Source organism: Myxocyprinus asiaticus, chromosome 40 (assembly GCF_019703515.2).
Source record: "Myxocyprinus asiaticus isolate MX2 ecotype Aquarium Trade chromosome 40, UBuf_Myxa_2, whole genome shotgun sequence".
NCBI classification, from domain to species: domain Eukaryota; kingdom Metazoa; phylum Chordata; class Actinopteri; order Cypriniformes; family Catostomidae; genus Myxocyprinus; species Myxocyprinus asiaticus.
The window spans coordinates 37,357,630-37,385,159 of record NC_059383.1 but is presented as its reverse complement, the minus strand read 5'-3'; the positions used below and the strand labels follow the sequence as shown (position 1 = coordinate 37,385,159).

At 39.5% G+C, this 27,530-nt stretch overlaps 1 protein-coding gene across 1 annotated transcript; it reads left to right on the top strand.

The window, feature by feature from the left end:
• The first annotated feature begins 220 nt into the window (after positions 1-220).
• LOC127431167 (nucleoporin NUP188-like) lies at positions 221-27,525 on the top strand. The gene is made up of 44 exons (XM_051681468.1): positions 221-260; positions 1,269-1,323; positions 1,624-1,697; positions 1,850-1,934; positions 2,159-2,239; positions 8,486-8,530; positions 8,796-8,888; positions 8,973-9,092; positions 9,306-9,517; positions 9,598-9,712; positions 10,177-10,377; positions 10,464-10,553; positions 10,838-10,903; positions 11,042-11,161; positions 11,346-11,472; positions 11,560-11,733; positions 11,950-12,076; positions 13,216-13,303; positions 13,387-13,463; positions 13,571-13,685; positions 15,205-15,325; positions 15,782-15,848; positions 15,976-16,101; positions 16,206-16,339; positions 17,291-17,397; positions 17,636-17,842; positions 17,973-18,142; positions 18,222-18,291; positions 18,642-18,709; positions 18,794-18,989; positions 19,094-19,168; positions 19,272-19,357; positions 19,441-19,586; positions 19,681-19,853; positions 20,791-20,991; positions 21,317-21,409; positions 21,506-21,658; positions 21,888-22,025; positions 22,099-22,173; positions 22,980-23,186; positions 23,336-23,467; positions 23,563-23,615; positions 23,739-23,868; positions 26,911-27,525. The coding sequence occupies exons 1-44, from the start codon at positions 235-237 to the stop codon at positions 27,088-27,090; spliced, it is 5,199 nt and encodes a 1,732-aa protein (XP_051537428.1). The 5' UTR covers positions 221-234; the 3' UTR covers positions 27,091-27,525.
• The last annotated feature ends 5 nt before the right edge of the window (positions 27,526-27,530 follow it).

The window sequence follows — 27,530 nt, the reverse complement described above, 5'->3', positions numbered from 1 at the left end:
GGGGGCAGCCATGCCAGTGACGTCGTTGTCAGAATAATCATATTACAAATGTCAAATCACAAAGACATCTTATTCAAGTTTTTTCTGTATGGTATAGCATTTTAAAATGGTTGATTTCAATGTCAAATATTGTTTTTCTATTATAGTTTATGGTTTTATTAAATATTTAATTAAGTCACGTGATAGCTGCGCGCTCGTTGGCGTTTGAGGGCTAGTCACGTGATCTGGGTAAAGATGGCGGACTCGGAGATGTGTGTCAGGTAAGACGGAAGAAAGAGAAACTTACTGGGGTTGTTTTCAAAGAGCTTGAGTGAAACGAGTCATGGGAAAGGGCGTTGATATTTTAAACATCATAATCAGTCGCAAAATCTGCGTGAAAGGTGTCCTCAAAAGGCATTTATTTGAAACCTAAGGGCCGTACGAGTCGGTCGCGTGCGCTGGCTGACAGACCAGCGCGACTGATATTCAAATTTCAAATGTATTCTGGCAGTTTATAACGGGAGTTAAAAAATTTGTTCGTACACTATTTGAATTGAAGACATTAATCTTGAGTATTAATGGACATTTCTGTTGGTATTGATTGTGTTGGTGAGAACAAACTGTTGGAGAAAGTCTTGAAAGAGTTTCATTGTGTGGTTACCCACGGATATGTATGATGGCTAGTATATAAACAGTTTATGTTGGATATAAATGTATAACGTTTGGACCTGTAAACACCACAATGGCACCTAATGGTTAAACTTTAAGTAGAATCTACACAATATGTATGTAGGATAAATGTGGTGTGTTTGAATACAGTGTAGGATGTAAAAATATTGTTGTGACGAGGAGGAGGGCGTGGCCGGGCCGTAAGGATGGACGCCAGGCCACGCCCTCATTCTCGTCGCAGTTGCCAAGGATCTGCAAAGCTGTCATTGCTGCACGTGGAGGATTTTTTTGATGAGAACTCTTTGAAGTAGTTTAAGAAGTTCCGAACATTTTTTTCAAATTGTAATAGTAATTTTTCACGTTATTAATGTCCTGACTATACATTGTGACCAGTTGAATGCCACTTTGGTGAATAAAAGTACCAATTTCTTTCCATAAGATCAAAATCTGTACATTATTCCAAACTTTTGGCCGCCAGTGTATATATTTATAATTTATAAATCTGTATACATAGCCTATATACAGTATGTACGTGATTTAGATGTTGTGTCAACACAATGGATGTTAATGTATGTGAACTAGTGTATTATGACTAAGTGTCTAAATATATATTTATTTAGGAGCAGCCGGGAGTTATGGACGATCTTGCTGGGGAGATCTGCACTTCGAGAGCCAGTTAGTTAATTTACTAATCATTTATTTTTTATATGGTTTTGTCTTTTAATAACTGCATAAATGCACAGTGCTTGAAACATTATTTTTAAAAACTGTGCATGTACAATTATAATTGCCTATTACAGGTTGGTTAATAATCTTTTATGATACTCAGTAAATTATGTAGAATTCTGTAAGCTGAGCAGGTAACAATTGAAAAAGCTTGGTAATAAAGCTGCTTTACCATTATTTGTATGATCTCATGAAGTTTGTTATATATGTCTCCTCTCTTGCCTTCATCTCTGTTGTTTAAAATTACAGGCCCAAATCGAAGCGGAATTAGATCGGAACTGGGAGAGACTTCTGCAGGGTTTGTCCTTCTACAAACCACCCAGGTAACACATGCTTTCAACAACTAGATATCCTTGTATTAAATAATACATGTTTAATGGTCTCATTGATACATGATATGCATGATACTTGTTCTCAAACGGTTGTTGATTCTGTTTAATAACGGTATGACTGAATGATTAAATGTTATGCTCAGCACATCGGCCGCAGACAAGCTGAAAGCCGATAAAGACACAGCACAAGCTCTCAAAGACTTTGGCCTCAGAATCAGTAAACTGCTGGTGAGTACCTAGACTGGATTTTTTAGGCATGCCATAAAACACATCAGTTCTTTTTTTGGCCATCATGGGCACGTTCTTACGCTTATGAAGATCAAAGATGCTGTCATTACATACATACTGACATAATACATATAGACACGGTGAGTCTGACTGTTTTGAATCTTCAGGAATAAAAAAAAAATAGCTGTTATTTTTGTTTCTTTTTTAAACAATTCTTATGTCAGGGTTTGGATGAACAGCAGAGTGTCCAGATTCTTCAGTGTTACCTCCAAGAGGACTACAGAGGGACTCGAAACACACTCAAGGTGAGATTTCATTGTTCCTCTATTGCTAGTCTCAGCATGAGACAGCACATCCATGTAGAGGTCTGCGTGGGACTGTTTTTTCCATACAAACACGTTTCTATCCCACAACTGAACGTTCCTGCTGAAATTTACTCCATGTTCACCCTCCCTCTACAATGATTTTCTTCTTGACCGCTCCCGTTCCCACAGTCCCACATTTGTTTTCCTCATAGAGCAAAAGCCATACAAATAGGGGGCCTGGGTACAATACTCAGTGAGTACTGACGCTGACTACAACCCCTGGAGTCACGTGTTCGAATACAGGGTGTGCTGAGTGACTCCAGCCAGGTCTCCGGTTGCTAGGGAGGGTAGAGTCACATGGGGTAACCTCCTTGTGGTCGTGATTAGTGGTTCTCGCTCTCAATGGGGTGTGTGGATCACGGAGAGTAGCATGAGCCTACTGTGAGTCTCCGCGGTGTCATGCACAACTAGTCACGTGATAAGATGCGCGGATTGACGGTCTCAGAAGCGGAGGCAACTGAGACTTGTCCTCCGCCACCTGAATTGAAGTGAGTAACCGCGCCACCACGAGGACCTACTAAGTAGTGGGAATTGGGCATTCCAAATTGGGAGAAAAAACCCCCCATACAGATAGACAAGTGGACACAAAGAATGTTTTATTTTTCTGTTATTGCTATTATCAGATGAAGCATGGCATGTAGGGCTACAACAGCTAATCGATAAAATCGATAATGAAAATCGTCGACAACAAATTTCGTTATCGTTTAGTTGGATATATGTGCGGCAAGCACGGAGAAGCTCCGTCAGCAATGTCATTTAACAGCCTGATGAAAAATTTGTTGAACGTGATGAAGCATGTTTGAAAAATGACGGAGACGAATTGAAACAAAAAAATACGACCCAAGATGTCTTATCACACGAGAGCACATTATAAACACTTCATAGAAGATCATAATGTGGAGCGTTTGCTGCATCAGTTACATTGATGGAGGACGTGTGCTGTTTGATGCACGTAAAGGCAGTCGCACACCGGACGAGAAGCGCCACGTTGCGGCTAGGACGGGGCACGTCGATGCGGTTCAGGTTGCAGAGAGTACACACAAAAGTTACCAAGGTTTTTCCCATGTTCAAGAATGAAGAATGCTTAAGTAATAATCTATGTCTTTTGATAATGATTTGGGTTGAATTTAATGGAAAATTTGTGAGTTGCGCTCTGTGACGCGGCAGAAATTTGAGCAGCCTCCGGAGTCATAGCTGGGCGCCGCTGACAGATGCCGAGTGGCGGCGGCTGTGTGCATACCTTCATTGAAAACAGTTGTTTTCAAATCCTTACGCTTTTTATAATTTCTGTTTTCTAAAAAGATAACATTTGAATAAAATACAGGAAATAAAATGTCGGTATTTATCTGATTAATCGATTCATCTTAGAATATTTCTTCAATTAATCGATTATCAAAATAATCATTAGTTGCTGCCTTAGTGACCTGGTGCCCATCTGACTTGCCTGAGGTTGATTTCTTAACACGAAAGTGACCATTTTGAAGTCCCGAGTTTTACATCCTTTTATGTAGTGTGCCCACGCTTTGCCATTCTTTTAATGTGCCATTGACTACCTGCATTACCTGCTCTAAATATTTGATAATTTGATGCACGTGCAGTGTGCAAATTTTTACGTTCCAATTTATGTTTATTGTTATTAAAAATAAATGAGTTGTAAAATAAAATAATTATTAAAAAAAAAAAAGTGCATTGATAATACAATAAAAAAATATATCCACATTAGATTTTTCAGGCTATTCTCTGACCGCCCACAACTCATAGACGTACCGTCTGCTCCTGCTTTCAATTTGGAAATTTAATCCCATGCCGCAAGAAATCTAATCGGGTCTTGCTGGAGTTCTGCAGGAATGCAGACCTCTTCATCCATGGACTGTCTGATACATTTTGCAAAAAAATGCAGGACTAAAATGGTCGCAAATGTGTCCAAAAATGATTACCGGTAATTGCTACAGTAATATAGAATTGGCGACAGACAGGAACTCTTTGTATGCGTTCAAGTGTGATTTAGTCAGATAACATCTTGTGAGTTATTGAATTACCGTACATCTTGTACGAGTGTGCGCAACAGTGTGTCTATGAGTCTTAAATAAAGGGTGTTCTTAAACATTCCAGTATGTTACAAAAATATTATGGATTATTATAGAGCTTAATGAATATTAAAATTTTAAGGGAGAAGTTGGGAAATTATATAAATAATCTTTATTATTTGATAAATGTGTGTTGATTTTGACTGACTGTGTCGTTAGAGTAAAGGTGGGAAAATTTAATAATAATATGAAAAATATTAATTTAATAATACCTGAATACCCGGACATTTATGACTTGTGATGATCTTCTGTTTAGCAATTACTGCTTATTTTGTTTTATGAAAATGTTCACTTTGTGGTGTTTATATTGTAACCGATTGTAAATTATTGTTGTTGGAGAACACATTTTGTTTTCATTATCTATTTGTGAGAGCACTTGGGAGTGCAGACATTTCAAAATAAGGGGGTGTTTACATTTGGTCTCTTCATGTGTTTTTAGCGATCAGATTGCTTTCCGAACATAAATGCGTCGCCGCCAAACAGATGTAAATCTAAACTTCCCTTCCCGCACTATATGCAAATAATACAGAGTTCACTTTGCTAATGCTGTGCTAAATTTAAAAAAAAGTCCCATGTTATGCACCAAATTGTTTTTCTGGTTATTGGGATTTTTGTTGCACAGTAAACTGGATCTGGGATTTTATTCAGTTTGGACTCTTGTAGCCTCTGTGTCTGGGCCGCCCTGTCACAGTAAGGAATTGTGTATATATAGATATAAGGGATGCTGTGATTATACGGTTCTACTATTAACCACGATTAAAAATGTCATGGTTAATTTAACCGTAAGAATTTAGAATCCACAGTTAAAAATCGTTAAATGCTTTATTTACACATGGCAAAAATATTATATAGAATGTATAAATGTATAATATAAAACAGTTTTACGTAAGATTTTGTAAGCCTAAATGTGAAAACTCTTGCGCCTGTGTGGTGTGGCAGGGTGAGCAAGAGACAGCACAGTGGGTATGGCGTCAAGCCTCGGAGAGGCATTTATTGTAAACAATAATAAACGTAAAAATGTCCAAAAGGGGTAATAAGTGTCCAAGGGGGAATAGTGTTCATAATAAAGGGGGAATCTGGCAATCTCATGGTGAACGGGGCTCCGTGAAAGGGCTGGGTAGTGTCCATAGGATAGCCCAGGCATGGGCTGGGTCAGTCGGCCGCTCACGCTCCCCTCCAAAGTCCACGGCGCGTGGGGCGGCGACGTCACTGGACAGGCCCGCGGCAAGCGTGAGGGGAAGGTGGCCCGGCATCTAGCCCATCGGCGGCAATGTGAGCAGTCATTACGGAGTCCGGGGGTCCGAAGAACGGGTCCGGCAGTGCGTCCACTCATCCGATCCATTCGAGGATGCCAGTGTGTGCACACATGGAGATTTGAAGCCGGCTCCCCGAGAAGAGGTGCGCACTGCATTTTAAAGACAGCGGTGATGAAGCATTATGCCCATCAGGTGTGCTTCATTCATCGCTGACCAAACGAGGCTTATTAATTATGCACCTCTTCTCGCTCTCCCACCCAACTCCCGTCGTGAGCCTGGCTGAAGGGCGGCCCTAAGAGGCGGGGCGATGATGACGAGCCAGAGGGGCGGATCATTCCGCCACAGTGGGTACTGGAGCTGTCGCTATGGTTACGGATGGTGTCTGCATGGTGCTTGGCCAGGTGTCGTGGATTGAATGTGAACTTTCAATTCATGTGAAACTGGGGCTACTACACACAGACTCCAAAATATAACAGAGGAATTCGATCTACCAGATTCATATCCACCAAAAAAAGCGACTTAAGACTGTTTGGGGGCATTTAAATGACTGACTGAAGACGACGGATGTAAATTATGCAGACAGAAGTCACATCTTACAAATGGGACAGGATGCGCCACTGGTCATCCAACAACAAACTAGTAAGTTTAATATTTTTAGCTATGGTGATTTTAAAGTGATGAATTAAAAGATGCAACTTTTTGTAATGTTTAAGCGTTATAATCTTAGTTACTAATTTTTTAAGCACTCTGGTTACACTGAAGCACATCACTGAGTTCAGGATGCGCATAAGCGGTGTCGTGCCCTAGATTGGAGCGTCTCTTATTATATATCTCTTGTTTATTTTTTGTGTATTTATCAGTTTTCTTATTTTACAGCTACCCTTAGCGTCCACACATCCCCCAGAAATACGTCCACTAAGACATTTAATTGTGATATGAAATTAATTTTTTGCATAAGTGCTGATGCATAATAAGAAAATTATCAAATAATCGTAAAACCGGTTAAACACGATTTTTTTTCTCAGACTGTAATCTAACCGTCAGAAACTCACACTGTGACATCCATAATATATATATATATATATATATATATATATATATATATATATATATATATATATTAAAGGTGCCATATCTAACAATTTTCATGTAATATTCGCCCTTTTTTTGCCAATGTGTGAACAGCTTGTAACGCAACTTAAAAAATGAGCCCTTCCCGGACTTCCTAGGTTGCCTATTAAAAGCCTGTAGACTGATTTTCATGTGAAAGGAGCAGATCGCTTTTGCCGGGAAAATCCAAAGGATGTGACGTTTATGTGCGCTCCCGAGAGCCTTACCTCAGACAGTAATCGCTTCTCTTCCGCTATTCAACAGCGACAACAAACTGCAACACTAGGTAACGTTATCTTACAGATGGAATCCAGCAAACGTCCGGCTCCCAGCACAACACCGACTCCTATACAAACTCAAGAGTAAGCCCAAAAAAAAAATATATATTTATCTACTGAATCCCGTCTGGCTAAGCGGGAACGTGATCATGGTCGAGCGAAAACTAGAGTGAACATTGGCAGGGTATTTGATTCCTGGAGGGACCTTCGTTCGGTTTTAGGGATCAAAACCAACCCTGAATTGGCATTCTTCTTATTGGACAGGTAAACTTACATAACTGCAAAGCATGTGAAATATAATGCCATAAGGATTGATCTGTGTCATTTTAGCTAAACTACAATAACACATGAAATGAATGCTAGGCAATGTTCAAGATAATGCAAAAAGCTCCATTAATTAGCATAACGTAACTTCGTATATATCTTCTGTATAACCCTCTATTATTATAAAACAATAGCGCATCGATATATCAAAATGACAGTTGTGATGGAATCACATCAATACTGAATTGTGTCAACATATTTATAATGTACAGTCTATTTTATAAACAGCTACTGTCATCATCCACCAAATTTAGCTAACAGCTATTAATAAAGCTGGCTAGCTAGCTAACGCCGATATTGACTGCATTTATATGATAGCCTATGTATCATGCAAAGAAAAGAGATTACTTCAAACTACAGTCTCGCATAGTCAGACCTATATCCACACTTTGTTTTAGCCCTGTTCCAGCAGTCTCAGAGTTTGTAGTAAAACAATCATAACGGTGTAATTTTAATTATGTTACCTCATCTGTCAACATGATGCCGGTGGATCACGTTCAGTCTCTTTGTACGTTACATCATTGTTTTGGCCGATGCTCGCTCGCGTCCCTATGGAGTGTGTGCACGAGCGCGAGCACGAGCAACATGTAGCTGACTGCAGTTCACTTAACGGCCACAGGTGTCACTAATAACAAGGGTTTCTGAATCTTACATACTGCACCTTTAATTTTAAAAACCAGTTGGCTGATTAATCTGTTATCAGCGTTCTTTTTTCGGCTCTCTATCTTGCTTCTGAATAGCCATCTAAATAGAGCAGTTCTGTTGTTTGGCTGCTAAAAACAACCATATGGCTCCTGAATGTTTCATTTTACAAGTCAATGGCTTTAGTCATTTATTCATTTCTTTTTTTTCTAGAGCCCTGAAACTGTCAAGAGCTTTTTCTAAATGTACAAGCTCTGATTGGTTTGTATTATGAACCACTTTTTTCAGTATGCGTCTATTGTTGTGATGTCATCCATTTTATCTTGTGTCATGCTGTGGTTGATAATTTTGCATATTGATCAAACGGTCTCTTCCTGTGTTAGTGGAAGGCACCAGACATTATGGCAACATTTGTTTGCATGAGATTCATATGCATTTGATTCTGTTAAATTGGTAAACTGTCCTCTTTTTTTTTTTTTTCCTCCTCAGGCTGTGCTACAGGATGAGAGACAGAGTCAAGCTCTGCTTCTGAAGGTGAGACCATCTCATGTGTCTGTCTGCCAACTGTTTCCTGGATCTCATCTCTATGTATTTAGTCCTTTGCTAATGAAAAAAAAAAAAAAACACATATTTAAAGCAGATCTTTTTAAAGAAATTATAAGTAGCACACACACAAAAAAAAAAAATCAGTAACAAAAGGCTTTTTTCCTTTGTGAGAATGTATCTTGAAAATGCATCTTCCCTTTTACTGTGCACTCATATGAATGCTTTGAATGATTGTTTTGTTGTCATTGTACAGATAGCAGATTACTACTATGAAGAAAGACTTTGTGTGCTGCGCTGTGTGTTACACCTCCTCACATACTTCCAAGATGAAAGACATCCATACAGGGTAAACTGACAATGAAAGATCAAATGTTATACCAGACATTCCAGAAAACTTGAACCTGAGGTTGCTTCATTCCTCTCTCTTTAGGCCGAATACTCCAGCTGTGTGAGTAAACTGGAGAAAGATCTAGTGTCCAACTGCAGACAGCAGTTTGAGTCACTGACCAAATCAGAAGCTCCGACATGGGAGACACATGGAAACCTGATGGTGAGAGGATGTTAGAAAAGAAAATCATAATCTGCTCACTTTTAGAGCATTATTGCACCAATTATAAGACTATATGAAGCAGAATTCACAAGGCATTTAACTTTGGTGAAGTGGTACATTTCCAGTGAAAATGGAATAGTCAGAGGAAAATAAAATACAATGGGACTTTTGTGTGGGATTTTAATAACTGTCTCTCTCCCTCTGTCTGTGTAGACGGAGAGGCAGGTGTCCCGCTGGTTTCTTCAGTGTCTGAAGGAGCAGGCCCTGCTTCTGGAGATCTTGTTCCTGTATTACGCATACTTTGAGATGCCACCCACTGACCTTTTGACCTTCACACGCCTATTTAAAGAGCATGGCTTTGGGCTGCGGCAGACCAATCGACACCTTGTGGACAAGAACATGGACGCTCTGGTTGATCGCATTGGGTCAGAACACACAATTTCTCACACACAATTTTTATTTATTTGATTTATTATTTTGATATATTTGACTGTCTTGTTAACAGGTTTTTTAGTTCTTTGATTCTTGTGGAGGGGATGGACATTGACTTCCTGCATAAATGTGCTTTGGAGGACCGAACAGAACAGCACCAGTTTTACGACCAGCTGGATGTTTGCAAGGTAACACTTAGGACAAATCAGATACAGCTGTGATTTAGCAATCATAGTCGATCAGTTGCAGAAAGCATAATGGTCCAGTTGCAACTGCTAATATGTGTTTTTAGTATTTTAACCACTTTAGTATTTTAACCATGTCATGGAAATTGTGAATATAAACCTTTCTAGTTATGGTCACCTCTGATACATTTCATCATCTTGAAATTACTTCTCCTGTTTGCAGTCTTTTTAAAATGATTAAAAAAAAGGTCCACTCCCTGATAATATAGACACACTTGTGACAGCACATGAGTTAATTCTGTTTTTTAAAAGAAGTTGGCCACTCTGGGTGATTTTTACCACGGTTATTACCATTGTTACGGTGATTTTACCACGGTTTAGCTTTCTGTATTATTTTACATTCTAACATTTTTAGGCGATTTGCTTTCAAAAATATGACTAGATTTCTCACTCGTATGTATGTGCAGGAGGTGGATCAGATGCTGTTGACATTTGGTGACATTTCTCATCACGGCCCGGTTCTGTTGGCTTGGGTTCTGCTGCGACACACGCTGCGTCCAGAAGAGGTGGGCTCTGTGATCAGACGTCTGGGACACATCACACTGCAGCTCGGGGTCTTCCAGAACCTCACCAACATGTTGCAGGCACTCGGCAGCACTGGGAATAACGTAAGAACAGCATTCACCAACTGTTTTATTTTTTAATATAAAGGCATTAGTTTAAATAATTTTTGCTTCATTTTAACTTTCTCTAGTGTACAGCCAGTACGGCACGGATGTGTATTTATGGTCTCTTGTCTTTTGTCATCACATCTTTTGAAGAAGACACTCTTGGCAGCCAGCAGGTACAAATACACACAGACCAACAGACCCCAAACTATATAGGCCATATACAGCCATTATTGCTTATGGACTAATAGTCTAATAATTGCCTTTGGTTTGCTCACCGGGGGCCTAAAGACAATTGTTTTTAAGGCATGATTTTCAATTGCGTTTTCATTTAAACTGCACAATGAGGACTTCACAGCATCATTTTCTGTGAAGCTGTTTTGAAATTATGTGTTGTGGAAAATGCTATACAAATAAAATTGACTTGACTTATTCATTTTATTGATTATTCTGTCTATAGCACCTGATCAATGCAGCATGTGAGGTTCTCACTGCTCCAAGTCTGGCTGAACTGTTCTGGGAGTCGGTGAGTTGCAAAAAAAAAAAAAAAAAAAAAACAGACATTTAAAAAGACTGTTTTCTATATTTGTAGAGTTACTTATCACTTCATCTGCTTTGAAATGACCCTGAGATTTGACCTCTTGACCTCTTGTGGTGCCTGCAGAAGCCGAACATGGGTCTGGGTGTGATTCTGGACAGTGCTGTGGGTGTGTTTCCATACAAGACCGGACCTTTACTACAGCTACTTACAGCCCTGCTGTCTGACAAATCTACTGCTAAGAAGGTACAAACACGCAAATAAGTTTTATTGCCCTTATTACAGGGGTTCACATTAATAGATATTGCATTCAGTGGCCCCCAAAAATATCTGGACACTTAAACCAAGTGTCATTTACAAACAAATTGTACTAGACATTTTCCCAGAACTAAATGCAACAGATTTCATAATCAGCCTCTCTCTCTCTCAGGTATACACCTTCTTGGATAAGATGTCGTTCTACACCGAGGCCTATAAGCACAAACCTAATGACGTGGTTTCCAGAGATGACGGCACTCTATGGAGGAGACAAACTCCTAAACTCCTCTATCCTCTGGGTTAGTGCACAGAAAAGAAATTATCAAGTGTGTATTTTGTGTCTGAAGTCTTTTTTGTGACATTTGTTGCATCACCTGTGTTGTCAGGTGTGGGGCAGACGAACTTGCGCATGCCACAGGGCTGTTTCGGGCAGGTGTGTGAGGGGAAACAGCTGTCTGTGGGGGAACAGGGTTTCTTGGTGCGCTGGGACTATTCCTACAGCTCCTGGACGCTCTTCACCTGTGAGATAGAAATGCTGCTGCACGTTGTCTCTACTGCAGGTACACAGATACTCACATCTTTCTTGTGTGGATGAAAATGCATCAATGTTTACATGGCTAATGCAGTGTATTTTATTGGATGTTGAAACTGTGTTTGATTAGATGATGAAAAAATGTATTTGATTGGACGCTGCAACTTTGATTTGATATTGTATTTGGATGTTGAAATTGAGTGTTTGAGCGGATGTTTATGTAGAAGCTGTTTTTGTTTTTTAGATGTGTTAGCACACTGTGAGAGAGTGAAGCCCATCTTGGATCTGGTTCATAAGATCATCAGCACTGATTGGACGGTGTCTGACTGTCTGCTGCCGCTCACATCACGGATCTACATGCTGCTGCAGAGGTGAGATATTCACATGTGTTAACATTAAAAATGACTGACTAGTTGATTGATTAAAGTAAAATTATACTATGTAGTTATGTCGGTAACAAGTCGGTACTAAAATAAATAAAGGTGCCACGATACCAATGTATTTGCAGTACGGGTATTACCAGCACCTATTTAATTTGGTCCCAGCACACTGTGTGTCTGACAGACGACTGCTTTTTAATACTCAGACACAAATTTGATCTATTTGGAGAAAAAGTTAATGCACAATTAATCATATTAAAATCATGATATGTCCTAGTGTGATTATTAAACCGTGGAAGACTGTAATCTTAGTCTGCATGAGCTGCATGCTTTAAAGTGAATGTGTGAAGTAGACCGCCCATAACGCCAAACCCCACAGAATTATGTGCACAGTGTGTTGTATGAGATGACAGAGCAGAGCACTTATCAACTGTGAAGCGCAGCACATGCATGCATCACCTCAAAATAAAATCTTGATTCAAAATAAAAGTAGATGCCTGAAATGTAAGAAATTGCGACAGTTATATTTAATATGAATAGTAAAATGTAATCTTAACTGTAGTAATAATAATACTTAATAGTAACAATAATAATTAAGCAGTATATAACAAAGCCAGAGTGTTGTTCTACTGAATTATAGTTTAGTATAAAAAAAGCAATGGTATAAAATGGTTGAAAAGTAATTTTTCTATATTCAAGTTTTAGGAATTAATTTGCTTAGACTCTATTTTGATAATGAAATGTAACGTTAAATCATGAAATTCTAAAATATAAAATAAAATGGAAAACACAGGATTTGGGAAAAATAAAACATTTCTGTTTTACAGGACACATACATTTATTTTAATTTATTATTTACATTGAAATGTATCTTTTTAAACAGGCTAAAGGAGTGTGTTCAGTAGGACATTACCAGATTAGCATATTTTTGCTGTGGTATTGATACTGGCATCGAGAACCATGAAATTTCACTGGTATTTGTACCGACTACTGAAATTTTGGTATCGTGACAACACTGATACTACATATAATTTCTCTATATTCTAAAGCTGTGCATTTGAGAGGTTTTTTTATTTTAAAGTTTTTTTTTTACCTTTGTGTTGGCTTGAAATGAAGTTTTTGTGTGACAGATTGACCTCCGTCATTAATCCCCCAGTAGACGTGATCACTTCCTGTGTCAACTGTCTTATTGCTCTGGCCGCTCGGCAGCCTGGAAAGGTAAATGCTTAGTTATGTGGATATTAAGTCAGTGTTTTATGAAGGCATTAGCTTTTAACTAACTACCTCTCATCTTGATTAAGGTTTGGTCCAGTCTGCATCATACAGGGTTCCTTCCATTCGCCTCCACCCCTCTGACTAACATGGCGCAGACCATCAGGTGATACACATAGAGTTACAGAACATAGGGAGCAACATATTCATGTATTGAAGTCTCTCCTATGGACAAAAACGTGTGAAGGGTAACAGTTGTTTGCTGTGTTTCAGTGCGGAGGGCATGAAGGCCGGTAACTATGGCAACCTACTGGTGTTGATAGAACAGCCGAGAGGAGAGTACAGTGTGAGCATCGCCTTCTTAAGACTGGTGTCCACACTCGTTAAGGTAACGCACACAAGACTCTGTTTTTTTCCTACTAACCCAAATCCTTGGGACCTCATAAAGGAGGCATGTTCTAAACTTTTGTCCTCTAATAATGTCTAGTTAAGGTTTCTTTCACCAATAATAGTCATAATTTATGGTGCATTCACGTCATGTCGGAATTAGCATATTTATGAGACTTTGGCTTGTAAAAAAATGTCAGGTGTTTGTAGAACTCTTAATTACAAGTCGTAAACTCCGATTTCTATGAAAACTCTGACTTGACCATTGTGATGTCAGATAAAAAGAAGCAAAATTGCAGCAGCCTCAGCAGTTAGTTTACATACACTGATCAGCCACAACATTAAAACCCCCTTGTGCTGCCAAAACAGCGCCAACCCGCATCTCAGAATAGCATTCTGAGATTATATTCTTCTCATCACAATTGTACAGAGCGGTTATCTGAGTTACCGTAGACTTTGTCAGTTCAAACCAGTCTGGCCATTCTCTGTTGACCTCTCTCATTAACAAGGTGTTTCCGTCCACAGAACTGCCGCTTACTGGATGTTTTTTGTTTTTGGCACCATTCAGAGTAAATTCTAGAGACTGTTGTGTGTGAAAATCCCAGAAATACTCAAACCAGCCCATCTGGCACCAACAATCATGCCACGGTCCAAATCACTGAGATCACATTTTTTCCCCATTCTGATGGTTGATGTGAACATTAACTGAAGCTCCTGACCCGTATCTGCATGATTTTATGCACTGCACTGCTGCCACACGATTGGCTGATTAGACAATCGCATGGATGATTGTTGGTGCCAGACGGGCTGGTTTGAGTATTTCTGTAACTACTGATCTCCTGGGATTTTCATGCACAACAGTCTCTAGAATTTACTCTGAATGGTGCCAAAAACAAAAAACATCCAGTGAGCGGCAGTTCTGTGGATGGAAATGTCTTGTTGATGAGAGAGGTCAACGGAGAATGACCAGACTGGTTTGAACTGACAAAGTCTACGGTAACTCAGATAACCACTCTGTACAATTGTGCTGAGAAGAATATCATCTCAGAACGCTATCCTGAGATGCGGGTGGCATGAGAGGGGGACCTACACAATATTAGGCTGGTGGTTTTAATGTTGTGGCTGATCGGTGTATATTTCCATTTTATTTGCCATTTGATTTTTAGTCAGGAGTCACCTGGAGCACTTTCATTGTTCTTAAACATTTTGCAAGAACTTGTAGAGGTGAAGTAATATATCAAATATTTTGATGTCATCAAAAAAGAAGCTTTCTGTTTCGGCGTATTGAAGGTTGCCTTATAAACTAATGATTACTGAGTCTAGGGCATGATCAGCTCCAAGTTGTCATCTTGCAGTAAGTTATTCAGACAGGACATGAACGCAACATGTTTTACATTGCCAGTTTGCACCTTTAGAATCTGCATGTAAATGATGGAAGTTGTCTGTGTAGTACTTGAAAACGCTATTTTCCATCTAAAACCCCATTAAATCATTTTTTACTGGTTTTTGTTTGTTCTCAGGGTCAGTTGGGCAGTACTCAGAGCAGAGGACTCATCCCATGTGTGCTGCTAGTTCTGAAGGAGATGCTGCCCACGTATCATAAATGGCGATACAACACGTATGGAGTCCGAGAGAGGATTGGTGAGCGACACATAGGACTGGGCGATATGGCCAAAAATATTATCACAATGGTTTATTTTTATTTAATTTTTTATATTTGTTCTGAAATATATTTCATGCCATTAATGGGAAATGAAATGCATTCCACGTGCTTGTTAGACTTCAAGAATGTATGTAAACATAACTTGTTTGTTTACAAGTAAATTCCACAGGGTAAGCTACCTTTTAATTTTAAGTTCAAGAAGTAAACTTGGTTTGGGATTTAATCCTACAAAATGTTGTTTGACTCTCCTCATGGTCATTCATTTTTAAGTCTCCAATGTTGTTCTTCCTGGTTTTGGCCTGATGCGTATCAGCTACGTAACCCGTGCATGACATAATTGCTGTAGCCAGATGCTGTGTTCCAGATGAAGACGGAGGAAATAAATGCATTTAATGTCTTTAACTCTTTGCTCATTCATTCTCTCGCTCTCTCAGGTTGTCTGATTCTAGAGCTTGTTCATGCAATTCTCAATCTGAGTCAGGAAGGGGAGTCAGAGGGCAGGTAAGAAGAGGAGGAGGAGGATTCTAAATTTGCATCTTTATCTGTTTTTCAGAGAATGTTTCTTGCCATTATTTTCAATATCCTCATGCTCGTCCTCATGTCCATTGACATAATGTTACCCTTACAGTGCTCCCAGTCTTCAGACACTGTGTATCTACAGTCTGGCCAATACAGAAGCAGGACAGGCGGTGGTCAACATCATGGGCGTGGGAGTGGACACTATTAACATGGTGCTGGCGGCGCAACCCAGCAGGTACACACTATATGTGTGTGTTTGACCTTTAATTATAATCTCCACGTCCTCTTTACATGAGTCAGTGGGTTTGATTGTATGTGTGTGTTTGTTTCTGTTTGCAGTGGTGGTTCTGAGGGACCCGGTCAGGTTCTGATCCAGACGGTGAAGTTGGCGTTTTCAGTCACCAACAATGTGATCAGACTTAAACCGCAGTCTGATACGGCCTCACCGCTGGAGCAAGCTCTTACACAGCACGGTTAGTACGCACACACTTCATTGCATGATAAGTATAAAGTATCATACTATACTATCAGATAATCCTTCCCTTAACATACACTTCACCTGTCCAGTGCAAGTTTAGGGATGTGCACAGACAGTCGTCACTCGGTTAACAGTTTGACACAGCTCTATTGCAAGCATAGAATAACCAAATAGTGATTTTGGTATTTGAATAGAGGTCTGCAAACCCCAGTAGTGTAACTCCACACACATGACAGTACTAGCATTCGCTGTCTCACGGAAATGTGAACTTGGCCAGGCAGAACATTTAGGCTCTGTTGTGCTGTTTAGTCTCATAGATCATTATTTACTCACCCTCATGATATCCCAGGTGTGTATGACTTTCTTCACCAGAACACATTTGAAGAAAAAGAGAAAAATATCTTGGCTCAGTAGGTCCTTAAAATGCATGTGGATGGTGATCAGACTTTTGAAGCTCCAAAAAGAACAGACAGTCAGCATATAAACGGCATCCATACGACTAGACCATACGATCCATTAACCACTGGAGTCATATGGATGATGTTTATGCTGACTGTCTTTGAATTTTGGAGCTTCAAAAGAGAAATCTTCATTCACTTGCAGTTTAAGGACCTACTGAGCTAAGACATTTTTCTATTTTTCTTCAAATGTGTTCTGGTGAAGAAAGAAAGTCATACACACCTGGGTTATCATGAGAGTGAGTAAATAATGAGAGAATTTTCATTTTTGGGTGAACTATCCCTTTAATGCATATCCATTGCAATGAATGTTCATTATGTCCATCTCCTGGCAAATAACCATTCGTGCACCCTTCGTGGTTAACCGAATATTACAATGATAACCAAACACATCCCTTTTCAATTCAGACTTTTCTAGCTGGCTGAATTTGTTGATTTGTCTGAATCTAGCATCTGATTTTCACATGACTGTCACGTGTGTCTTTCAGGTGGACATAGCAACAACTTGATCGCTGTGCTGGCGAAGTATATTTACCACAAGCACGATCCAGCACTGCCACGACTTGCCATACAGCTACTGAAGAGACTTGCCACGGTAACACTTTATTTTAATGCTGATGCCCCCAAGTGTTCCCTCAAAGCTAGTAAAAACTGAAAAAGCTTCATTGAGTACCTTATAAGGAAATCTGCTTCAGAAAGAGAATAATCAAAATTGTACAGTTTAGGTTAGTCCATAATTCTATTTAATCTTAATTTTAGAACAATTGAAATCAATTGAATGTTTCTACCATAATATATGGAAACAAATATGCTTTTGTATGTGATGTGTTCAGGTGGCTCCCATGTCCGTGTACGCATGTCTGGGCAGTGACGCTGCTGCAATCAGAGACGCATTTCTGACACGTCTGCAGAGCAGAACTGAAGACATGCGCATTAAAGTCACCATCCTGGAGTTCCTCACCGTCGCTGTGGAAACACAACCTGGACTTATCGAGCTCTTCCTCAACCTGGAGACCAAAGATGCCAGAGAGGGGACAAAGGTCAGAGGTTGCACAGAAATACCCATTAAACATTAAGACTTAAGACATGCTGATCTAATCATACCCCTCGTCTGAGAAGCTTGATGGATCAGAGCAGTGTGTAACAGGCTGGTTTTGTCTCTGTCTGTAGGAGTTTTCTTTAGGCGAGTGGAGTTGTTTGTCAGTTGTGTTGGAATTGTTGGACTCTAAACAGCAGGGGAAGTATTGGTGTCCTCCACTGCTGCAGAGGGCAGCACTCGCCTTCCTCCACGCGCTCTGGCAGGACAGACGGGACAGCGCTCTCTCTGTGCTCAGGACCAAGTGAGTCTCTTTCACATACACACACACTCGAGCATTTAACATTAAACGCTTCTAACCATCTAAACTTCTATTGTTTCAGAGATAAATTCTGGGAAAATCTCACCGCTCCTTTATTTGGAAACTTACCACCCCCATCGGAGACCACAGAGGTGTGTGTATGTTAAGTTCTTGCTAACAAATTCGATTAGTTTTGTTTGCAAGACAACATGAAATCAAAATGAAGCCTATTTACAGTACTTCAATAAATGTCTGTTATCTATTAAACAAAATTTAACCATTTGAGTTACATTTTGATATTGACTGATTCCTGCCTGTGCTAAACTAATTGCCACAAAAATAGGGTGATGTGGGTCATTACCAATCAAATCCAAACTTCAAGTCCTGTCCTGCATTATATCCTGCAAACTATTCTGTTTCATTAAGAACGTTTAACATTACTCATCTGTTTCATGTGTCTAAATCTGATTGATTGAGCTTGTTTGATGTTGTTTTGATGTAGCCATGCGTTCTGGAATCTTGTGCTTTTGTGATGAAGATAATTGCCCTTGAGATCTACTATGTTGTCAGGTATCATATACAACGTACATACACATAATATGTTCTCCGTCTTGTCAACGTATTATTAAATCTGTGCTCTCTGTCTGTCTCCAGTGGTGTGTTGGATCCGTCTCTGAAGGCAGCTTTGGAGAGTTTCAGCACTAAGCGCCGTTACGAGTTCTGGTCAGATTATGTGCGTGATTTGGTGTGTGTGGCGTGTGATAGTGAAGAGGAGGGTCTGCGTTCGCTGTCTGAATCTCAGATGCTCATCTCTGCCTGGAGGACACTCTTAATACTCTCCAGCAGTCATGTGAGATGAACTCCACACTCAACTCTCCACTATTCTACCCTACATGTCACAGTGTCGGGGTTAAAGTGCTGTTATTTATCATTGCCAATCCTGTGTGTGTGCAGTCTGAAGTGATGCATCTAAAAGATTCTGTCAGGCATAAACTTTTTATGGACGTCTTGGAAGGAACCAAAGCAGCAGTGAGTGTCTCAAACACACTACCCTATTAAATGTAAAACAACACAGATGGACACAGATGTTCAGTGTAAACGGCCCCTTACACTTCATCTCTCTCTCTTTCAGCTGTTGATGTCTCAGTCCGTGTTCTGTCTGCGTCTGGGATCTATGATGGTCACCTTGCTCCTCATCCTACTCAAACAGTGGAAAAGGTGTGCTTATATGGATCTGTCATGTGTCTGTCTTTATTTTGTGTGTATGTAGAGTTTTAACTCTTGATTTTTCTGTGTGTTAGTGTTTTGGTCTCGGCTCCAGCTCTACTTCCTCCTCTGTCTCTGATGTTAGAGAGCGTTTTACATGCTGAACAACAGCTGATGGACCGAACCAAAGCCAAACTGCTCTCAGCACTCATCTTAGTTCTGCAGATACAGGGACTCAACGGTCAGTCAGTGTGTGTTTGTCTGTTTAGAAAGAACACATGCAGATACAATCAGTTTTGTCTGTTTAAATGGTTGTTTTATGGTTTTTGGTTCAGGTGGAGAAATTACCCAGCTGCCCCAGCTTCTGTTATGTGTGTGTGAAATGGTTCAGGATGAGGCCCTGGCTTTGATCGACAGCACGCGTCACATGATCCAGAGAGGTGACATTCAGGAAGACAGCATGGAGACTGACAGTCCACATAGCATCCAAAAAGACCAGCGAGACTCTGTGAGTGTGTGTGAAGAAACTAATTGTTTGCATGAGTGTACTACTCATACTATTTTTGTAGTATGTATATTGTGCACAGTATGCAGATTGTCTGCATGCATGAACTATCAGATGACGTTTGTTGTATACTGTACATTATGACAGTGCAATATTGTATACTACAATGCAGTGCGCTTAACTTGACCTTCATGTTTGCTTCTTGACTCATTTTTCAATTGGATTGTCAAGTTAAAATTTTTACTAGGGCTGTTGATTTAAGGTGTTAATACAGTGCAATTAATTATATAAAAAATTATGTGTTTTAAAAGACTAACGCAAATGATCATGTGCCCGGACTGTAATATGGAATATTCCTACCATCAGAGCAATTCAAGCTTGAAGTACCAGCTGTTTTCAGCAGGGGGCAGTAAGCAAAACTCCAGCTGTATAGTCAACACGCAGCTGTACAAACAGCTCAGGCTTGCTTGACATTATTGCGTTCAAACACAGCGATGGAGTGCAATTGTGAATGCAGGGATCTTAAGACATGTTTCAAACTATGTTAACTTTGTACAGCGACCTAAAAATGCTGTTTATTACACTGATATATGTGTACAAAGATGCATCCTTAGAAAAGCCCTTATAATAATTCTTTCTCGGACAGATTGATGAATTCAACTGTAAAATGGATTGTAGGCCAATGATAGGCTTTTTACATTTTAACCAATTACCACCCATATTTTTACATAAAATTGTATAAAAAACACACACACAAAATAATGTATTTTCAACACAATGAGGTCATTTAACAACAATGTAGCATACTTTTGTTTAAACATTTGCTGCATTCTATATCACACACTATTGTTTTAAATAGTAGGCAGTACACAGTATGTACTGTGCAGTATATTCTGTTCTAAACATGGCCAATATTTCTCTCTCTCTCACTGTGTTTCAGGTGTGTGTGTTGGCTCTTCATCTGTCTAAAGAGTTGTGTCGGGCTGATGAGGATGGTGAGCAGTGGCTGCAGGTGGTGAGGAAGCTGCCAGTTCTGCCATCAGTTCTGAGTGCTCTAGAACTCAGCCTGCGTTCTAAGCAGAACCTGTACTTCACTGAGGCAGCACTTCATCTGCTGTTAACAATCGCAAGAACACCACAGGTACACACACATTTACATACACTTGAGTTATAGTAGAAGTCACTCAGATAACCGTTCTTGAATCCACAAACCCTCAAATTCATGATGTCTGATTCACTAACAAATCATTCTTTTGATTCGGTCCAGCAGATTTGCAAAGCGTTTGTGTGTAACTTCACTGTAAAACTTTGACTTTGTTGACCTGTTGAGAAACAGCAGAATTGAATTATGTATTTCACAAACAAATGTAAAGTACTGTGCACTGGGACACTTAAGAATGAACCGATGGAACAAACTAATGCTCCAGTTTTTTTTTTTTTCTCATGTTATTCTTCCTGGTCTGTAGGGGGCAGCAGTGGTCGCAGGTGCTGGAGTGATTCAGAGCATCTGTCTTCCTCTCCTCAGTGTTTATGAGGGTCCGGCTAATGGAGCTACTCAGGTACTGCCTTTTAACTACAACATATTCATTGCTATGGCTACTACTCATCGAAAACAAATATATGACACTATTTAATCCCATTTCTCTCTCTCTCAGGCATTTGTGCGTAAATCTCAGGACGCTCCCAGTTGGCCGGGTGTGTACAGATCAAGTTTGTCTCTGATGGAAAGCCTGCTTAAAACTCTCCGTTACAACTTTATTAACGAAGCGCTTGACTTTGTGGGGGTTCATCAAGAGCGCATATTGCAGGTGTGTGTGGTCTCAATTTTTCTTGACTGTATTTTGAGTTCAGTGATCAGTAAATGTTATGTGTTGATAAACAAGACTACTTAATGTGTAATAGAGTTAATCTGTGTAGCAATGATGCAAGAAGTTTCACATCAGTCTGGATTCTATCAATGTGTATCTATGATTCAGATTGATTTCATTGCCTGTTGATATCAGTTCTTCTGCTCAAACGTGTGTGTTTGTGTTGTAGTGTTTGAACGCAGTGAGAACGGTTCAGTCTCTGGCGTGTCTGGATGAGGCTGATCACACGGTGGGCTTCCTGCTCCAGCTTTCTAACTTTTGCAAAGAATGGCAGTTTCACCTGCCGCAGCTGCTCAGAGATATACAGGTACGCACAGTCCACCCCTTCAGTTTTACTAAATGAGAGAATATTGTTTTAAATCATGTGTTATGTGTTTCAGGTGAATCTGTGCTATCTGTGTCAGACGTGTACGTACCTCCTTCACAGCAAGAAAATGCTCGATCATTACCTACAGGTATGCAACATGAACTCTGACTCCATGTGACAACAGACATGTCAATCACTGTTCCATGTGAACCCAACAGATCACTTCCATGTTGATCAGTGTTTTAGTCCTAACCAGCATTCATCACTTCAAGACATTTTGTCAGTTGCTTGGTTTCTATTTTTCTTGCCTTGTGCTGGGCAGCTGCACCCACAGTGAAATCTCATTGGTCTAAAATTAAGCAAAATATTTAGCTTTAGGTTTGGGAACTTAATAGTCAGTGTAGTCAGATTCCTGAACGAATCACTCTTTTGAGCTGGTTCTTTTGACTCTACAGCACAACCATTGTAGCTTTATTCCCAAACAAATCACTAAAATAGCCGGTTCTTTTAAGTGAATGAAAAACGTACTGAACTGCAAGTCATTAATTTCGTCATGTCCAACTCAAAGTGAACCAAGAATTGTTACGGTGTTATTTGTACTTGAAGCTTGTGATACTTAAATCAGAGTAATGGTATTTTAGTGGATGGTTGTTGATGTGAAATTATTATTTTTATTTTTTTTGTAATTAGCGGTATTTCAAAAAATTACTGAGGGCATTAAATCAATATGAATTGAATGTATTATTTCCAAAAGTACTAAGAGTCTCTCTAATGGTATCGTTAAGAGTAATCGGAACCTGAATTGTCAAATTCCCATACCTGTTTAGCTTTTTAGTTATTTTTTTTAAAGCTTCATGTACTGAAACAGCAGTTGTAGCACTGTTTCAACAAGCACACACACACAATGATTGTTTGTTGGGTATCGTGTGTAATTGAAGTGAACTGTTTGCTTAGGCAAAGAATGGGGAGGGGCTTCCCCAGGGACCACACCCACAGCATGCTGTACAGCCCGCCTCAAAAGAGCAGGTGGGTGGAGAGATTGAGGAGGCGGAGTCTAAAGCACTACAGGCGGTTCAGTGCAGCCTGTTAAAGATTCTCAGCAAAACTCTAGCGACATTACAACACTTCACACCAGACTGCTGTCAGATCTTACTGGACCAGGTACACACACACTTTACAACATTGGTTAGTCATTAATATTAATGTATAAAATGCCTAATGAATGCTTATGTTTTGAAACCGTTCAAAATACTGGTGTTTGATCTTATTTTTGTTACAGTGTAAAAATTGATTGCAAATTTGTGTTTTAGTCCATGGACCTGGCGGAGTACAGAACTCTCTTTGTGTTGAGTTTTACAACTCCTGCATTTGACTCTGATGTGGCTCCGTCGTTTGGAACGCTGCTAGCCACCATTAATGTGGCTCTGAGCATGCTGGGAGAGGTAGGCCAATGTTTTTCCCTTTTTAAGCCTTTTATCTAATGTAGAACATGTTACGTGGGTCATACAGTTTGTTTATATATGTTATTCCATTGTAGATTGAAAAGAAAAAAGAGCCAGTTTTCTCCTCTGAGGACACACAAACACTAAAGTAAGGAGAAAGTACTTGTAGTGTGATTTAATAATAAATATTGTACTTTGTATTTCTTAATTAGTCTGAATATAATGTTCACCAGTTTGTCAAAATAAACTTCCTTCTCCTCTCTCATTCTAGGTCTTTGTTGATGTTCTCGATGGAGAACTGTTTCTATGTGTTGATCTCTCAGGCTGTTCGCAGTCTAAAGGATCCTTCAGTTTCACTCAGAGACAAACAGAGACTGAAACAGGAGCTCAGCTCAGAGCTGGTGAGTTATCAAAACCAGAAATGAGTTAATATGAAAAGGAGAGTGGGACACATTGGCTACGTACCAACGTTTTGGGAGTGAAAAACCTAATTAAATGCAAGACTGTATTCCATAAATGATCATTCTTTGTGTGTTTGGAATACTAGAATCCTACTACCCCCATAACTGAAAATAGTAGATACGGGCATTGTACTATGAAGCCAGTTTTGGTGGCTAGCTAGTAAGTTTTAGTTTAGTTTACATCAGCCCTGGGTTTTAGGTACCATGAAAGTGGTTTGGCCTTTAGCTGTGTTTATCACCATAACTTGTGCTCCACGGCTAACATGCTTCGTAGTTCTGGGTAACAAATCGCTTGCAGATACTGAACCAATCAGCTGCGAGTAAAGTGACATCCCTGACGTAATGAAGTCGCTTCCCCATCTGTCTTAAAGCGCACTTTACTGAAAAAATCGTAGAAATCAACTAAATCGACTCTTCATGATAAATTATTTCAGTATATATTTTCTGCAGATGGAGTCTTATATTTTAAATACACTGTAATTGTTTTTCATTTACCTAATCTAGCCAGAAAATATAAACATGGGCTCAGAATGGAGTTCACCAAAATTACCTGCATTAAGCTTCCAGCCAGACTGCGATGCTCTTCACTGAGTGATACCTATATCAGCTTGGTCAAAGGAGGGACAACACTGTCTTCAAAAAAAAAAAAAAAAAAAAGAGAGAACTACATAGAAAATTAAATAACCACTAACAAAAGCCTTCATCGGCCAAAATCAAAGGACAATGCATCTACATGTACTTCCTCTTAAATTCGGGGTGACTTCAAGGATTTTAACACAAACTTATAGTTCATATAAAATCATTTTGTTTACCCATTGACCCACAACACTTACATAGTTTACCAATTTTAAACATAACGAATATTGACATTATATTCATTCATTTTCTGTTATAGCATAATTTCATGTACAGATGCTTTGAAACAACACCTGTTGTAAAAAGCACTATACAAATAAATTTGACTCGACATTTAATTAAATGTGAGACAGGTCACTTTGTGATAGTACTACAATATAATTTTAACCAGTAGATTTGTTCATGTGGAAAGACGTGTTACACAATAAATGCATAAAGTGTGAGAATCACCTTACGAACACTTGTGCAAACAGAGATTTTCAGCATCACGCACGTAAAGAAATGCAAAGAAACACAATAATGCATTTTTAATGGACTGCTCAAAAACTACAAGGATCCAGGTTCTCTCAAATCTTATATCTTAATGTGTAGGTCTAATATATTAAATCATTATATATACATTTCCCTGTGAAGTGCGCTTTAATTTGGAGCGAGAGATCCAGGCAGAGTGGCTTCATTGCATCAGAGATGTCACTTTACTCACAGCTGATTGGTTCAGTATCATTATGCGATCTGTAATCCAGAATAAAACCTGCTCCGGAGCAGTTTAGCCATGTAATGTTAGTTGCTATGGCGATGAACACCGGTAAAAACCGACCCACCTTCATGAGACAAAAAAAAACAGTTTGCTCAAACTAAACTCACTCACCTGGGTTGCCACTGAAACCGGCTTTGTGCAACAGGCGTATGGAGGCCAGCAGTTTAACTGTGATAAATACAGGGTTTCTGCAGTTCTGAAAAAAGTCTTAAATTGCCCTTTCACAAATTAATGCCTTAAAAAAGGTATTAAATCGGAGCAACAAGTCTTAAATGTTGCATGAGGGATTAGTTTTTCATTTTAAAGTGGAGTATTTTCTGAGCACAAATAACCCCCATACCAAATTTGCGGTCTCTAGGACACACTCTATACTCTATTCTGCTGATAAAAACAGACCGCTTAAATTAAAACTCTACCCATTACAGTGGCCACCATCTTTTATTATGTTTATTCGCTACCATTCCTTCAAATTTTGCCCAATTTGCTTAAACACTGGCTCAAAATAATCTCCAGACTGATCCACAATAGAATGAATAATACCGAATTTAAATGTTTGATTTTGTTGAAAAGTTACGTTAACAGATTTAACAAGGTCCGCGAAAGACAGGAAGTGAGGCTATATGTATTGAAACAAACCTTGGTATGCTTCATCATGACCATGATCTGAGGGTACAAGCAAAGTTTTGCAACAGCCAAGAATGGGTCAAGAAATGTGAAAAATTGCTATTTTTGCCCGTACAACATTTGAACCATACATCCTAAAATCATGAGCTTGGTGTCTATGGATTCCTTGGGTCATGAGGATTTCAAGGATACCCATACCATTTTTTCTATATCATCCGGCATATTGATTTTTATCAAAAAGTTAAATATCTTTTGAATGCATTGTCATATTTATTTATTTTTTCTTCCCTTTTTCACCCAATTCCCAGTGCGTTTTTAAGTCCTCGTGGTCGCGTAGTGATTCGCCTCAATCCGGGTGGCGGAGGATGAATCCCAGTTGCCTCTGTGTCTGAGACCATCAATCCGCGCATCTTATCACGCGGCTTGTTGAATGCGTTGCCACGGTGACATAGCACGTGTGGAGGCCTCATGCCACTCACCGCGGCATCCGCGCTCCACTCACCATGCGCCCCCCCGAGAACGAACCACATTATAGCTAATACAACAGGTCTGATCAGAAGGTAAAAGTTATTTCCACATTCTGGTGGTTCGGGGCAGAGGTATCCAAGCCTTATCATGTTACTTTTTGTAAAATGATTTAAAAAGTAATGGAGATCTGTTAAGTTCCATTTAAAACTTTGAAGTGTTATTACTGTATATGATGTTCGTGTGCTCCCTAGGCATTTACATTTAGAGAACGATGCGATGACATACTGTGATTTTTTTTTTTCTTATAGAAAATGCTATAAATGTTTTCAAAGATACATGGATAACAAAAATGACTTTTCTACAGAAGAATCTTTAAACATCAAATTTGAAAGTTATAATGGTTGCTAGAGTCTTGAGTTACAAACCACCCATTCTGAGTGGATATAAATAAAGTAAATGGTGGTTTTATCTTAATTCTTTCTCCTTTTTTCTATCAGAGTACATTGTTGTCTACATTATTTCGATTTTTCCGGCGAGGTTCCCCTTCCTCCCCCGCCAGCGGGTTGCTTCCCTCACCGCAAACCAAACCACACACACCGGGCTCCAAGGGCACGCCGGAGGGACAGGAGCCTTTCATCCAGCTCGTCCAAGCCTTCGTCCGGCACGTTCAACGCTAGATACACACATGCCGCAAACTTAATGCTCTGATCAGAGCTCAGTACTTGGAAAAAGCTGTCGATTCAGACATCGGAATCACATTGTAAGGGATTTGTTAAACTTCAAGAGAATGAATCTGTTTGAGTGATTCTGGGTTCTTCTTCAAATGAGTCTTTATGGTGCCAAAGTTTCTTGAGCGATCTGCCTCTTACAGCACCTGGACTACACAGAGGTTTTTTTTCCTTATTACATGTTATTTTCTTCTGGGTCCTTTGTAGTTACATGTATATAATACAAAAATGTTAGACTTTTGCGTTATCATATGTCATGGGCTTTTTGTATTGACATTTTTGTATGTGCCAATTGCCATATATTTGTCTTATCAACCACAATAAACTAATAATGATGCAAAGGGTCTGATTTAAAGTTGGCCCAAGCATAAAGATCCTTTACAAGACTG

Coding starts and splice junctions, on each gene's coding strand:
- LOC127431167 (XM_051681468.1), top strand. CDS start 235: ATGGCGGACTCGGAGATGTGTGTCAG. Junction 8,889..8,972: donor ATGAAAGACATCCATACAGG/GTAAACTGACAA, acceptor CTCTCTCTTTAG/GCCGAATACTCCAGCTGTGT. Junction 18,710..18,793: donor GAGATCTACTATGTTGTCAG/GTATCATATACA, acceptor GTCTGTCTCCAG/TGGTGTGTTGGATCCGTCTC.